This window comes from Rhipicephalus microplus, chromosome 5 (assembly GCF_043290135.1).
Source record: "Rhipicephalus microplus isolate Deutch F79 chromosome 5, USDA_Rmic, whole genome shotgun sequence".
Taxonomy (NCBI): domain Eukaryota; kingdom Metazoa; phylum Arthropoda; class Arachnida; order Ixodida; family Ixodidae; genus Rhipicephalus; species Rhipicephalus microplus.
Genome location: NC_134704.1, coordinates 72,870,401 through 72,886,404, shown reverse-complemented (window position 1 = coordinate 72,886,404; position 16,004 = coordinate 72,870,401). Strand labels below are relative to the sequence as shown.

Sequence of the window (16,004 nt, the reverse complement as noted above, 5' to 3'; positions counted from 1 at the left end):
AGCACTGTCCCACAATGTATATTAGGGGAAGCACCACGCAATGCTGTTTCAGGTACCATACTGAACGGCGTTTGCACCTGAGGATTGATGTGCGCTTTCCCCAATTCCTGAAGCAGTTTTCGAGGCAGTAACCACCCTATGAAGGCTAAAATACAGTGATCATGCCTGAGCGATCCCTTCCAAGGGCACAACTATTTTCATGAGATCACAACTGGCTCAACCCCAGACATGCCAAAGCACGCCCCTTGTCTCAAGCAAGTGTACGAACTATAGCAACATGCCGACAAACTACTTCCACCACTATAAAATTTCAGTTTCTGGCCAGTTTAATATATCGGAGTGGCCATTACTCAGATTTTTCAAAGCTTCAGAATTATCATTTTGTGACACCAAAACAAAAACGAAAAAGAATTTCGCAATCACCAGTCCGTTATTGCAAGAACAAATTAACTCTGAGCCTCTTGTACCTAAGGCTGGATACACAGATACTGAAGAGAAAATAAAGGTCAAAGTAGCAGTCAAAGATCACGGACAAGTAAAATAAGTTTTCTCTTTAGCTACCGTTTGACTCACTCCCAATTACTGGCTAGAACATACGTATTGTTGATTTCTTCCCATCCATCTTCCTTTCTGTGGTTCAGCATCAGTGCCACCAACCTGGTTGATGTGCTCAGCGCCAGTCCAGGTGAAGCTACAGGTGTCGTTGCAACAGAGCACATGCAGGGGAGAGTCGTCGGGTGCCGAGCCAGGAGGGTAGAGCATGTTTTGGAGGGCCCTGCGCGATCCTTCACCCCCACTGGAACCCCCAGACTCTTGCAGCACTCGTTGCGCTGCATCCAGCAGCAGCAGTGCTGCATGATATGCCCTCCCGCACACGGCTGTCATGAAGGGTGTGCAGCCCTGGGCATCCCTGCACATGCACATAGATTCACGGTGATACCTTTGTCTACTATTCGATCAGAAATGAAAAAAATATAACGCATTCGAAGTTAAGGAGTGGGCGATTTGACAAATATAAGCACTTGCAAGCAAGATAACTATGAGTTCGCATTTTGAACTTTCCTATCCTGTCACATCATCCGCATTAACACTCCTGTCTTGTTTTACCGCGGTTTACATGGATGCAACAGTCTCTAAAAGGTGTGGCTTGATCTCGCATAGAATAACATTGGCCAAGAGTATACATGAATGTTATTTAGAATTACCTTACATCTTTGAGAACTAACAGACATTAATTCCAGGGAAAGTATAGGGGATTTTATTGCAAGTAATTGTAGTTTAAATGTGAAAAAAGAAAAGTGGACGAAAAGATATCTTGCCACCGGCACGATTAGAACCTGCGACCTTGGAATAACGCATCCGATGCTCCACCACTGAGCAACGGTGGCGGTAATACATCCCGTCTATTTTTATTAGGTATATATGTGCATTTAAACGTGAGAGCATCAGTCCACGCCATCTGTTGCCATTACCTTGAGTGTGTGGAACACTCTTTTTTGCCTGTTTAGCCTCACATAGCATGTGATCTTAAGGGGGGATGAGGGGCGTAGAAAAAAGTTTTTTATTATCCTGCTGTCATGAAAATTACCATGCATGCGTACCATTAAATAGAGATTTCAAATCTGCAAACAGATTTCAAATGTCTTATTTTAAAAAAGAGTAATGACAAAATTCCACATTATAATTGGGTGATTTCTTATGAGTCGTTATGGCAACTTGCAATAAAAAAAGTTGGTTTTCAAAACTACATGTTTCCTCTAAAACGTTCATCCCACAGGCTAAAGCAAACTAGATGTCAAAACGGCTATTTCTTTCATCAGAAATAATTTTAAAACTTGGATGGTAAAAATGAACTTCCAGTAATTAGCAGGTATTTCTCATATAATTACAATTCTATTAAGTTTGAGAGAAAAAGAAAAGCTTTAGCCTGTAGTTCCGAGTGCTGCTGCTACACCACTTATAATGTAACCGCTTAAAATGCAGAACCGCTTACAATGCGGTTTTTTTCTACTCCCGTTTACCCTCCCATGGAATCCCATGTATACGCATACTGCTTATTGTGCAGTCCCCCAAGATGAAAGACCGATTATATTGCGGTTGCCGGAAACTGTCTGTGACAAACGCGGTAGTGAGTAGCAATGGGTGCACTGCTGGGGAGCGAACGACGAGGTCGTTACGGAGGAGGATGGAACGCGGAGTGAACGAACGAAAGGCGAAGGGAAAGAAAAGAAAATGAAAAAAAAAAAAAAGACTGCGTGCACTGCGCGGCCTCGTCGAGTAAGGGAGGAGGACGGTTGCCTCGGTGACTGATAAGCCTTTGCACTAGCGCTGACACGGCTACAGTGAACTATGCGCCGCTCCACGTGGCACATGCGATTCCATCGTTATCAACTGCATGCGCTTAACAGTTTCGGAAAAGACGTTATCGCACTTGCAACAAATTTCGCGTTTGCTTCCTCGTCCGTATATTGAACACTTTTTATGGTTTTTCTGACGCGAGCTTTCACTTTTGCTGCCAGTGCGCTGTCGTGTGTAAACGTGGTGAGTTGTCGACCGTCGTTGCTGATCCCCCGGCCGCGAACGCAAACTTCGTATCACGCACGCGGTTCTTGGTTCACTGCTAGTGCGATCTTTTTGACGGCGAATCCTCATGTTTTTGACGAGCTTTCTACGACAACATACCCAACGGCAAGCTAGGCCTAATCGGCATTGGTTGCGCTTTGATCGGTAGTGGTCGCGTAAATCTAAGTTGCAGTGGCTGCACTTGACGGGAAGAGATACATATCGTTAAGGGGGGACACTAGTTGTGGAGACCAAAAAATCTCAGAAAAAACTTTTTTTATTGCATTTTTGAAATCTACAGCTACTAGTGCACTTATACCGTGAATTTCATGCCTATAATATTATTACTTTAGCCGCTAAGACCCTTTATACAGCGCTTTCTAGCTAAATCTGAGCCGAAATCAACGTTGAAATCGCACACTTTCCGTGACGTGCCCCTGCCCTTTTATGTGTGCCAGCGCGACCCGCTTGGTCTCATTTAGGAGAGCCGTCTTTCACCTTCAAATTCCCACCAGAATGGGTCCAACTCAACCATTGGCAGCTTGTAAAATGGGCGGCAAAAAAAAGTATCAGAGCGCCTTCCTATTCGCTACTTCGCGCACGTGACTTGAGCTTGCCTCCCTATTGATGGAGGCTCCTGGCTTCGTCTGCTCCGAGTATTGAGGCGTGTCCATGCGCGCCATTTTGCCTCTGTGTCGGTGGAGAAGTTTCATGATGTCAAATCCTGAGTGCGAATTTCGCACGCGGCACGAGTTTGGTGCGAAAAAAGTGAGAAGGACGCTAGTCGCGAATTTGACGAAGCACTCCGTGATACAGCAAAACCCCCGAGACGCTACACTCTTCGCGTCCCATGGCGAAATCGTCGACGCTACCACGGAAGGCCTAGCTACCGCATCAATTGTCACGGAGCCTGTGCAAAGTCCGTCAGCCGCGGAGCCTTCGAGCAGCGGGCGCGTGCGCCTAGATACTATCTATCGGTAGCAATCTGACTTAGAAGAGGAGCGAGCTAAAGCCGAAGATAAGTTATCGGAGTTGTCGTTCGCTGCAGCGACGGAGTGGAAACGCGCATTCGTGGTTGAGGGTGCCGACGAAGCAGCTCGACCGCCTCATGGAACCACGTTCACAGTTATAGATTTGGACACAGTGAACAGCGCTTTGTTGGCATTCGCAAAGTGCAAAGCATGCAACGGAGAACTGCAGATTGTCCGCGACGACCGGGAATTCGGACTCGCCGTGAAGTTGCGTTTTGTGTGTTTGACCTGTGGGGAGACTGCATCATTGGGGAGCTCGCCGTGCATACGTAGCGAAGAACGTATGAAACCTTTTGCTGTGAACGTTTTGGCCACACATGCCATGCAGGCAACGGGGGACAGACCGCGCTGAATGATGTGTTCTCGTTGATGGGCATCAGCCGTCGGGGTCTTCACACGAAAACGTGGCAACACTACGCGAAGACGAAGTTGGCACCCGCGGCCGATCATGCTGCACGCAATTTGACGAGCGACTGCGCGCGGCCGTTCGCAAACTTCGCGAGCTTAACGTTGAACTTAATACAAAATGACAGGAGACAAATAATTCCTCGCATACCACCTCAAGCTGCCATGTAGTAATAAGATAATGTCCTATGCAACGACAAACAGGCAGAAAAGAGTGTTCCACACTCAAAGTAATGGTGCAGATGGTGTGGATTGATGATCCCATGTTTAAGTCCACATACAGTAGACTCGCGAGAATTCAAACTCTGATAATTCATACTTTTGGTTTATTGAAACAAAATTCAACTTTCTGGTTGGCACTCTATTCTTTCAAAGCCTTTTAATTCAAGCTCCATCATTTGGTTAATTCATCCTTTTCGCAGGTCCATACCAGAAAATATCAGCTGTTTTTCCACCAGTAGTATTTGAAAATTTGTGTGCTTGCATAATCCTAACAGTCTAAAAATGAAAAATAAGCACCTCAGGCATTCAAGAGAAAAGGATTTGCAAGTAAACGAATGTTTGAAACGAAGTACACGCATGGTAAACTGAGATGCTTCTCAACTGGTATAGAGAACTCTATGCTGAAGGCATACCTATAGTAATGAACCAGTCGGAAATTCACAATTTCTTTGAAAGGTCTGATCAGCAGTAAATGGCCAATAATCTTGTAGACTGTACACCTCTTATGACTTTACACCAGTTGTGCTTGGATTAAGTGCATGTGCCTTCACAACGCCATGGTCGTCATTCATGACTGCAGGGCTAATCATGACAAATGGTAATTAATATTTTAAGCACTACACCAAAACATTGCAGGAGTTCTTGAACGTTTCTAGCGGGGCCCGCACGGCCATCAATCCCACCAGCAGCAGTGCCATAACCTGTGCTCGTGCATGGAGAGCAATTGACCGGGATGTGCGTGCAGAGGCATAAATGTATCTCCGACAAGAACACAGATTTCGCAACGCAGCCGCACATCTCTGGAACTTGCGAGCCAGTGAGATATTGCCGAGTTTTTATCGGAATTTCACTGCAATCCCTGACAATCTTTTTTGTTTAGGTGGTGGTACTTGCAAAACCTTCATTGAAGCGGAAGTATCCAGGAAAAATACTCCAGTGAAACCTCGTTAAACCGTAGTTGGCCGGAGCTCGGAAAAAGTACGTACTAAACGGTAGTACTGCTTAACCGAAATAGCGTCAGGTCGCTCACTTACCTGTCAAAAAAAGAAATTTTCAGGGAGTGCGATGAAAGAACAAAAAACGTGCAGCAATTTATTAACTTCGCATGACAAAGTCTGTAATCTTCATTTGACGCCGCAGCGGCCTAGCAGCAACGACAGCGGCCTCAAACTCACTTATGCTGCGAGCCAGCTTTTACGCCAGCCCCCTCTTCTCGGCAAATACCCGCATGACGCTGACGCAATGCGCAGCTTCGGCCACTGTCGGACCTGGATCACCCGTGTTGTCGCTTTCATTGTCGTCCTCATCACTATCATTTGGCGACACTTCGACAACCGAGGCAACAATGGCTTCGTCGGATATGTCCGGAGATGTCTGCACATCGCTGTCTGCATCTCTGAAGTCGGGGAAGGAAATGCCCTCCGTAACGCCCTGCCGCTCCAGCACTTCAGCTAGCAGAGTTTTGCAAGCTTCGTCTACGATGCCTGAACTCTGGTCGATGGTGTCACTGGCGTCATCTACGTCGCCCGCACACACACTGCAGCCAGCACGCTTGAAGCAATTTTTAACCGTCGTTGCTTCAACCTGCCGCCACGAGTATTCGAGCAGGTGAATCGCACCAATCAGGTCGATGGAGAATAATTTGCCACATTCAATGGCGAGAAGAAATCTGCGCAGCAGATTCTTCTTGTACAGCTGTTTTACAGCTCGAATGATGCCTTGGTCCAAGGGATGGGCAATCGCTGTTGTGTTTGGTGGCAGAAACGCCAACTTCGCAGCCATCAGGTTGTCCAGGACGACGTACGCCGAAGCGTTGTCTAAAATAATAACAACTCTTCTGTTCTTAGCCGCAAAACGACGATCGATGAGGCGCACGTACTCCTCAAAGAGTTTTGCTGTCATCTATGCTTTGGTGTTGCTGCGATAGATGACCCCTGATGGCAAGCGGGCGCCTTTGAAACATCTAGGCTTCGCCGACTTTCCGATCACGAGGAGCGGAGTTTTGTCGGTTCCAGTCATGTTTACGCAAAACGCCACTGATATTCTGTGTTTTTCATGCTTGCCGCCGGTGCACGTCTCGCCTTTGAACGCGCGCGTTTTGTCTGGTAGCAGCTTAAAGAATAGCGCCAATTCATCCATATTAAAGATGTCATCAGGTGTGTAGTCTTCCAAGATGTTCTTCAGCTGACCATTTTGCCACTGCTCCGCGCCATCCATGTCAGCAGCAGCACCTTCTTCCGAAACAGTCCTCGCGGTAATGCCGTGCCTCGCCTTAAGTCTGGCCAGCCAGCCATTGCTGCACACGAAGTTGTCATGGTTGAGTTGCGAGGCAAAAACCAGGGCCTTCTCCACGAGCAGGAGTCCGCTGATAGGCAGATATTTTTATCGTGCAGCTTTTAGACACTTCACCAGTGCCTCCTCTACATCCGAAAACATCGAACCGCGTAGCCGGCACCTTTTCGCAGTTGCAGCAGCACTGCCGAGCAACTTCTCTCTAGAATTCCAAATTCCACACACCGTGGTTAATGGCAGGTCCTTTTCGCGTGCCAGCGCCGATTTTTTCGTGCCACTTTCAATAGCACGTATTATGTCCAATTTCTCCTCTATTTTCAGCACTCGATGCTTTTGTTCCAGCTTCGGCATGACGCAAGTACGAAGCAGCACAAGCACACATACACAACACGTGAAAAACGACGCGAGAGCTGTACGGCACGGATCAACCAGAGAACACCTATGCACGGCGCCAAAGGAATAAAGACAGCAAAGCAAGCACACACCGTGTTTGCGTGTTTGTGCGATGCGCCATCGCGTGGACAACAACAGAAGCCTAGCCGGCCGAGCGCTTCTTGTTGCGGAAAAATCCAAGAGATGGCGCTCACCAACACAGCCGCCTAGGGAGCCTACATGAACGGCCGTTTTTAGGGTGATGTCAGCCTTTGACCCACTACATGCCGCCAACGCACCGCCACCCGCCAAAACACAATGTTGCCAGACAGCAACGCCGCGCTGTCGCCCCATCTTGGTGCCTGCACTGCGTCTACGCCCGGTTGCGTTTAGTTCTCAATAATACGGCGTCGAACGTTGCGGTAGCATGTTAAACGCTGCCGGTGAAGCCTTAGAATGCCTGGATGCTGCGTACCGCTCTGCACTAACCACAACAGAAAGGGGGTGCGAATGTTCCGCTTCCCAGCGAGCCCTGGCCGACGACAACTATGGCTGGCTCAAGTGAAGCGAGACGACTGGGAGCCCACCAGTGCGTCTTGTATTTGCTCTGTGAGTACTGCGTATTTCGTTCACTGTTTTTTCCTGCGGCACACGTATATGTCTTTCGCGGTGTTCGCGAATGAGTAGATAACTGAAGTTGTCGTTGCTGCGTCCACGCATTGCGAGTATCTCCCACAAACGGGACGCGTCCACGCGTTCGTACGGAGACGCGCTCACTAGTCTGAGCTGTTGCCACGCTTGCGTTCGTGTCAGCGTAACCTCAGTATTATGTTGCAAGTGTTTGTGTGTGGGCTGCGAATTTCTTCGTGCCCTCACTTTGAGAACTGGGTCGCTTACACGACCCTGAGAACCGCCGCTGTCAAAAGCCCAGGTGTTGTGTGTTGTTACAAGGGCTGGGCACCGACGCCGTACGTAGGTATTCATGCTCGGTCGCCTCCCTACAATAATGCTGAATAGTCCAGCTGAATTAAATTCTAGCTGTTTGTCCTTTTTGTTGCGCCGTACTTCGCGTAGCCAAAGGGAGCGGCGGCTGGCTCCAAAATGGCGGCGCACAGAAAACTATGCTGAATTTGGTGGAAGCTGGCAACAGCGTGCCCCGTTGCCCGCTGGTTTTGGCTGAGTTTCTTGAAGGCACTTATTAAGATGTCTCCACCCTAAAAACGGCCGTTCATGTAGGCTCCCTACAGCCGCCATCATCGTCAACACAAACAAGCGAGGCGTGTTTCGATCTCTGGGGCTTGCTGTTCTGTCGGGACGCCCAGTGGGGAACGACATGCCGCAGCGAGTGCGCAACGAAAACTGGAAAAACTACTCATTAACCGATACATACGCGATAAGCTGGTACGGCTTATGAGGATACAAAATGCATTATGTTCAATGGCCGCCGAGTCGGGGATTTGACTTCACTACTTTTAAAACCAAACTACTGTTTATGCGGGTACGGTTTAACGAGGTTTCACTGTATTCGCTGTGACATTTTTCACACTGTTTTCTATGAGCTGCTGACAGGGAACTGAACACTATTTGCTGTAGTGAAAATTTCACTGTAGCAGACTTCATTATACCGGGATTGAGCTGTATTTTATTGGTGGCTTAATTGCCTGTTCGCAAGAGCATTAACACATTTTTTAAATCGTTTCTCAAATGGTAGCAGCGTTCACTGTAAACGTGCATGCTCAAATCTGCTCAGCTTAGCGGCTAAGACATTGCAATATCAAGCACAAGGACGTGGGTTTGATTCCCAGCTATGGCAGCTGCATTTCAAACATGTTCTTATTTTCATACTTGAAGGGCAGCTAGTCTCCAGAAAATGCAACTATCGAGCCAACACCTCTTTCGAAAAGTGCAGTAATCTTTAAACCTATCTGGGACACCACCATAAAGAATAAGCACAATTTTATCCACATCAAAGCGGTCTTCTTTGAGCTCAAACATTCATTGTGCCACTATCTCCCAGCTTACACAGACACACATCTTTTTTCACTGTATGATGAGCAATTGGTAACAAGTAGCATATGCTGAATTCTTCAGTCACTGACCTGGCCATCAGCAGCTCCTTCAGGTGCGGCCTCAGTGCAACAGCATCGCAAAGAAAGAAGAGAATTGTAAGGGCGGCATTGCGGTCACCGTGCTCCCCTTTGCTCGCCTGCGGTAGTAGACCTGCATGCCACCCAAAGAAAGACTCAACTCAACAAATGCTCACAGCTTGCTTAACATGCTGAACAGAGCAAAGAGCTTCTGTTGTGCAACATCAAGAGGTGTTAAAGGGGAACATTCTTTTGCCACATAGAACCTATCAATAATTGTGTCACAAAAGATGGATCACAAGTGTGCCAAAGTATCAGGCATACAGCCACCACAACCACTTGAGCATGCATCCAATGAAATTCATCTCCAGAAGCCAAGCACTGGCATTGGGCTGCGAGGGATAATCTTTTACCGATTAGTTTTATTTAGGTGCACGAGAATTTGAAATTTCGAATATTCTTCAAACACTATTCAACTTCATTTGCACTGTAATTTTTGCTATTCGAACATCTTGAAGACGAATATAGTCAACGTCTGATCAACAGTGGCCCCTTCAGATTTTCAATATCCTTCACCCCATTACACTCTTGCATTGTGATAAAGCTCTGCTACAGTCCCGGATGCATTGACTGCTACAGTCACTGATGCATTAATGGAGATGATAGGTATGGCAAAATTGGGGGCTCAGTTAATGCTATTCTGGACTTGAAATTTGGCCAGAAAGTCCAAAAAATCGGACGAAGTTTTTTATCCAAAATTTCAGATGCTCTTATATATTGACGTCTAGGAGGCAGATGCGGAGCTCTAGACTCTAAGAGAGCACATCCTTGTCTGCCACATCAGTTGCACAGGAGGAGGAGAGGCTGAGAAAAAAGCACCTTTGCCTTACACGGGTGAAGTGTGGTCGGCAACACTATGGTTGCACCAGATCATGTAGATAAATACCGTATTTACTAGCATAATCCTCACACTTTTTTGTGCGGAAAACCGATGCAAAGTTGGGGGGGTGCGAGAATTACGCGGGGAAAAGTTTTCACGAAAACGTAGAAAGCGAAAAAAATAAGTGGCCGCGAGTCAGGATTATCACGCGAGAACAATAAAAGCACAGGTTCAACACAAGGCAACATTTATTTGAGACACAAAAGGCGCAATGAAATAGTCGAGCATTAGAATACCGTATGCAAAGCTTGCGGGCGTAGCGGTAGCATTCGTCGCTCAACAGGAGCCCTCAAAAGGTAAGCGAAGAACGTCAGTATTGGGCTGATGGCCATTTAACAGAATCGCCTGCAGTTACCTTCTAAAGAAATAAAGTTTACCATCAATCCCAGTCTTAGGCACACGAAAGGCCCAACACGTCTTTGTGGCTTTCAGCTGCTGTCACCAGTAGCAAACACAAAACTCTTCTACTCCGAAGGGCCTACCGGCGGCCCCTGTTGCCATTAGTGCATGATCAATCACTTTCAACTTTAAAGCAGCCGTGTAGCTTTCGTATCGCCACATAACGTAACAAGATTAGAGACACAACATACAAATCATGCCACAACGCGCACTTGCCACTTTGGCTTGGATTGAATTTTGGTGCAATTATAGTGCGCTTTATGCTTATTAGATGGTGCCAATCAGCGCACGCTATCATCACCAGTGGCTGAAACGAGCAGACAACGTAACTGTGGCAAATTTCGGGGGTGCGATAATTACTCGAGGAAACAAAGAAATCATATTTTTGTTGGGCGATGTCGAGGGTGCGAGAATCATGCGAGTGCAAGGAATACCCGAGGAAATACGGTACTATTGCCATATTGTTGATAAGACAACTATAAAACACCACCCCGCACGCGCTTGATCTAACAAGAAAAAAAACACCTGTTCTCATAAGAACCAGCTTAGGAATCTGCTTTACTTTTTTCCTGCAATTTCACTTCAAACTATTAAAAAATTATTCTACAAATATTAAAAATTTTCAAAAAATATTCGATTTGCACTCGCACTTCAATATTCGAATTCGCTTCGCGCTCAAGCTTTTGCTATTCGCACAGCTCTAGTTTTGATCACCCAGGATTCTTAGTACCTTCACTAAAATCATGGTAAACACAGATCATTTATGTACCTCCCACGCAACATGGCCACAGCAGATGGTAATTGAACCTGCGACCTCGCGGTTCAGCAACAGAATGCCACAGCCACAGAGCCATCATTGCTTTTTCTCTCAGGTAAGATATAGGGTAGAGAATTGTGCCAAGGTGAAACGGACAAACTTCATCTTTAATGTTTAAGCTACCAAAAGCGTTAAGTGCTTGTCGATTACATGGGGGCAGTGCTCGCATGGCTGGCAGTTGAGCAACGAAAATACGAAACGCAACGCCAGCTCTGCACGCATGAAAGCAGAGACACTGACCGACGCCCTTGCTGTTGCGACCGTTGCCTGGAGTGGAAGAGGAAGCTGAGGAGTCTGATGGCTCGGGTGGCCAGGTCAGCGTAGGGATGGGGAAGTCCGAGTCCCGCTCGGTCTCCTGAGACTCCAGCCCTGACAGGCTCAGTGCAGCCGACGTTGCCCTCCGCATCATCTCGCACAGCGACATGCTGCGCAACAGAAAGGTGCCACAAATGGTTATCACAAAAACACACAAAAGGCATGAACGACAGTCGAACCCCTTTATAAGAGACAAATAGGTACAAGAGACACCAGTGAGCCTACAGTAAAATACGGGTTGATAAGAAAACGACTACGTAATATAAATTCACAGCCACAAAAATTTTCTGGACATATCTAGTACATGTGGAGCTAAAAAATTTGTCGCATGCTGCAATTACAATTTCTTTTCTCTCTCCTGAAAAAAGAAAAAAAAAACGCTGGAAGCTAAGCATGGAGGGATGGCACAAGGGGGGGGGGGAGAAAATGTATCACAAGCACCTCGTGACCTTTATATTTTTTTGTTTCTCTCTGAATGCGCAGCTATTCACTGTGCTCAAGCGCACAAGTGGACAAGTTGCAGCCTCCTACAACGGCCCCAATAACGTTCGAGCACGCCATGCACAAATCAGCCAATGGCCGATACTTGGCCTGGGACGTAGCGATTTTCGAGCCAGTTGAGTCATTTGTCGAGAGAAGAGAAAGCAATTTTTGGCTGACTTTGAGAAATTATTGTAGATTCCAGGTCGCATGCTGCACTAATTTACTCGGCACGCGTGTTCTCGGCCGCCTCGGCTGCTTATCGGCAGCGTTTTCTGACCTGGTTAAAAAATTGTTGCAGGGCCCCTTAGAACACTCCTTTGCTCAACGTGGTTCATCTGTCTGACAAATGCACCATTCACTTACTTGCGGCCCGATAAAACAGCTATGCTTGACGACGACGACGACAGAAGATCCAAGGAATCCATGTTACCAGATGAGTTTTCTGGAAGGGGAAAAATGGTGGCATTGTTTGTCGATAAGCTGCAAAACTATGCCTGAACTGTTCATGCACACCCCAAACATTTCTGAAAATTGCATCAAAAAAGAAGCGATAAAAATCGAATATCATTAAAAGTCACATGCCAGTTGAGTTGCACAGCAAGAAACATTCTCTACAATGAATATGCCTTTACTGCCCGCTCTCTTGCGGTGCATGGAGGGAGTTACACAGTTGCTACTTGTCAACTGTTACACGGCACATAGTACGAACGCCGAGCAAGTCTAGCACAGTTATGCACACCAGGAATAGTCACTTTCACTGTTGCCAGCAGTCTGCTCATGCACCAGGGTTGCCTACACAACACGCAAGGCCGCTGACACAATGGGCTAAACAGAGTTCCCCAGACTGATCTCTTACCTCCAGACTCATTCTCCTTATTAGATGTAGGAAAACAGGTGGACACAGCAGCATGAAGTATGTTGCGATTGCCATCCCATCTTTCATTGAGGATGTTGTGAAGAGCTGAACGACCCACTTCTGAGTCTAGAAGATAAAGGTTTCAATGCTACACATTGATTCAAAAACATGCACCCCTAGAAAGAAGGGGGGAAAAAGAAGAAAAAAAAGCAAGGTTTCTAATGCAACACAGCAGACCCACACATGAACACAGAGAAGACCCTCGATCATTCAAAATTTTGGTCAGCTGAAATTTAATTTTTAGTTGGCCTTTTGAATGTATTTAAGGGGGGAGGTGGGGATCGAAAGTGAAATTCTTTAGTTTTTGTCGTAGAGCAATGAAATTTGGCACGCTTACTGGAAACTGTGCTAAATGATAAATGACAAAGTTTCATTCAGCTTTCTCCAGTAGTTCCGGCATTATAAATTTTTTTATCCATCAGTGTACTACCAAACTTGCCCAAAGCCTGGTGTGACAAAAAAACATGGTAGAAGCCTATAGTTGCTCTTATATTTTAGCCATTGGGATGGTTGATGTCGTGACATTCTGCAAATATTTTTATGACTCTTTTTTATTTTACAGAGAACATTGTATACATGCTTGTAAATGTGGTCGTTATCATAATGTGAAATTAGCTTAGGAGTAAAAATACTGAGGTAGTAATTAACAAATATGAAAACGTCACGACATAGAAAATTCACTGAGGAACACAATGCAAAAAACCACATGAAAATCCGTCAAGCCATAGTCATGCAAGCATCGTGGCAAGCTGGACAGTCGGGTCAAAACACGTTTCTGAGAAAACTGGCGTTAAAGTTGAACAGTCAGTAAAGGTCCATCAAAATGCCCCGGGACTGTAATACTTTGTGTCTTTGCTTGCGAGGGTCTTCTTACGTCCTTTCTCTTTCATTTTTTCTGCACTGCGTGCTTTTCGTTTTCTTTGCTGGTCTTTTTCTTCAGCTCTTTGAAGGGCGAGGCTAGCAGGTTTGATGCCCACGGACTTGCACATTTCAATGTAGGCTCGCGAATTCCCAAAATGGTAGCGTGCAACTGCTTCATGTACTGTTGTCTCCACTGCGAACAATGAAGCGTGTTGGTCCTTTGAAGTCAGTGACCAAATAACTGAATGCAAGCTTTCCGCCGCATTCTGAGTTTTGTTGCCTTTGCACCGCTCCAACAGGTGCGGGTCAGAGAGACGTTGGTATACAGGCAGCAGAGCCTCCGCTACACGTTTCGACAGGTTATACCTGTGAGGTGGTGCTGGCTCCATTTTGGCCTGTGCTGAACGATGTTTGCACCAGCTATCAGGGCCAGGTGGGCAGAGCTCATGGTGAGGCTCGTCGTCAATGGACGTGACGTGATAAAAAGTGGCCATCACGGCCCTTTGCATGTCAGGGACACTTGTGTGTTTTCGCAAGGCTAACCCGTAGTAGCTGGTCAGTTTTTTAATCAACTCCTGCGTCAGTCCACCTCTCCCACCCAATGGCTCCCCTTTCTTAGCTCTTGTCACCAGTGTGCGGAGAGCGGTGCCCATTCTCTTCTGCACATGGTTCACGCAGTCTTCTTTGGTCAGTGGTATGAAGCCGTACACCTCATCTTTGCACAGAGCAAGATAGGTTCGGCTGTCACCATCACATATAATGTTGGTGTAGCAGAGGCCATACCTGCTGACAGAGCGCCTGAAAAGTGTCAGAGCAGCCTCCACTTCCATCTGTCCGGAGCCAACATCAGTATTCTTCTGACATTGATGTTTCTCAGCCCAAGTGACGAAGTTGGGGTCGCTCTCTGCTGGTTGTTGACAACACCCAAGACAGAAGTTGGAAAGGACTGTGCAATCCAGCACAAGCCCCGTGTAAAACTCAATAATACATCCTACCCCAATGTGTGAGCTGTGGCCTCTTGTAAGCCACGTGCCGTCATACACAACTGTGATGTTGTTTGGGCTTGATGGCTGCATCTTACTGTACACGTCTTTTACCGCAAGCACAGCATCTGCAAAGATGTTTTGTGCAGCTTCCTCTGCTCCTGGTTTGAATGTTTTTTTTAGGTGTTCCTGATAGGTTTTTTGATGAATGCCCCGATGAGAGACATTCATTGTAGCCCAGAAGTCATTCAGGGCAGTGGGCCCTTTTCCAATGGACTTGATTGCTTGCATGGCTCTTAGGTTGACTTCAAAAGCCCTTCCTTCGGATTTTCTACTGGATGACCAAGGTGAATGAATAGGGCCACAGGAAGCACACAAAAGTACCAGTTTTACTGCCAGGCCCAATTTTGTCCCATGCTGCACTGACAAAGTCTTCTTACAACATTTTGGGCAGAGTGCAGGTCCTATTAGGGAATTCATGGCAGAAACCTGAATTAGGGTGAACTAATCCTCTTTTGTTGCCGATGTTTGCTCCGTTTGCTGCGCGAACCCGAACTTCCGCTCCGTTGCCGACACCTCGCGAAGTGCATCGCGGACACTGCTGGCTTGCTTCTCGGCGCCTTCCGAGGACACGAAACGAGGTTCCAGGTGTACTTGAACGGTGCGCTTCCGCTGAGGCAAACGATCGCCGACATCCCGGACAGCTGGCACCACGTCGTCGTCCGCCGCCACGAAAACGAAACTTTTCTCGCGTTCACACCGCACCGTGATGCCGCGGCTAGTTGATGGCCCCGGGTCTTCAGTGTCACTGCCAGGCGTCGATTCACCGTCACTTTGAACAGCCGGCACCGCATCGTCACCCGCCGCAGCGAAAACGAAACTTCTTTCGCGTTCGGGCCGCACCGCAACGTCGCGGCTAGTTGACGGCCCCGCGTCATAGGCCTCACTGCCGAGCATCGGCAGCGAGCAGGTGTCGGCTTCCGACGACACGTAGCTTGGTGGCGATGCGGTACTCGGTTCGTCTGATTCAATCGCTGCTGACTGGTTCGTTTTCCCAACAGGAGGCTTGCGTTTACGCTTCCCGTAAGCGTACTTCGTCCTGCGCTTCCGGTCCACGCGACGATCCATTGCGGGCGCTAAGCCTCGCGCTAGAGAAGAGTTGGCGCATCGGCGACCGTATCGGCGTATCGGCAGGGGATTCGCAAACTATAGTGCGCCAGCGTGTGCGTAGCAGACGTGCGTGCGCGGAGCAGACGACCAGCGCAAGCAAGCGCGTCCCAGCAGCCACTCACAGAGCGCGCTCAGTACCACGTGACAGG

At 47.4% G+C, this 16,004-nt stretch overlaps 1 protein-coding gene across 7 annotated transcripts in view; it reads right to left on the bottom strand.

Annotated features, from left to right (window-relative positions):
• Positions 1 to 16,004, bottom strand: part of hyd (E3 ubiquitin-protein ligase hyd) — a 132,950-nt gene that overhangs the window by 68,684 nt on the left and 48,262 nt on the right. For all 7 annotated transcript variants that reach the window (XM_075895681.1, XM_075895677.1, XM_075895678.1 and 4 more), the window contains exons 17-21: positions 12,782 to 12,907; positions 12,289 to 12,367; positions 11,368 to 11,552; positions 8,984 to 9,104; positions 658 to 910 (exon numbers count right to left, since the gene is read on the bottom strand). In XM_075895681.1, coding sequence (XP_075751796.1) covers positions 658 to 910; positions 8,984 to 9,104; positions 11,368 to 11,552; positions 12,289 to 12,367; positions 12,782 to 12,907 — 764 coding nt within the window. The remainder of the gene's footprint in view (positions 1 to 657; positions 911 to 8,983; positions 9,105 to 11,367; positions 11,553 to 12,288; positions 12,368 to 12,781; positions 12,908 to 16,004) is intronic.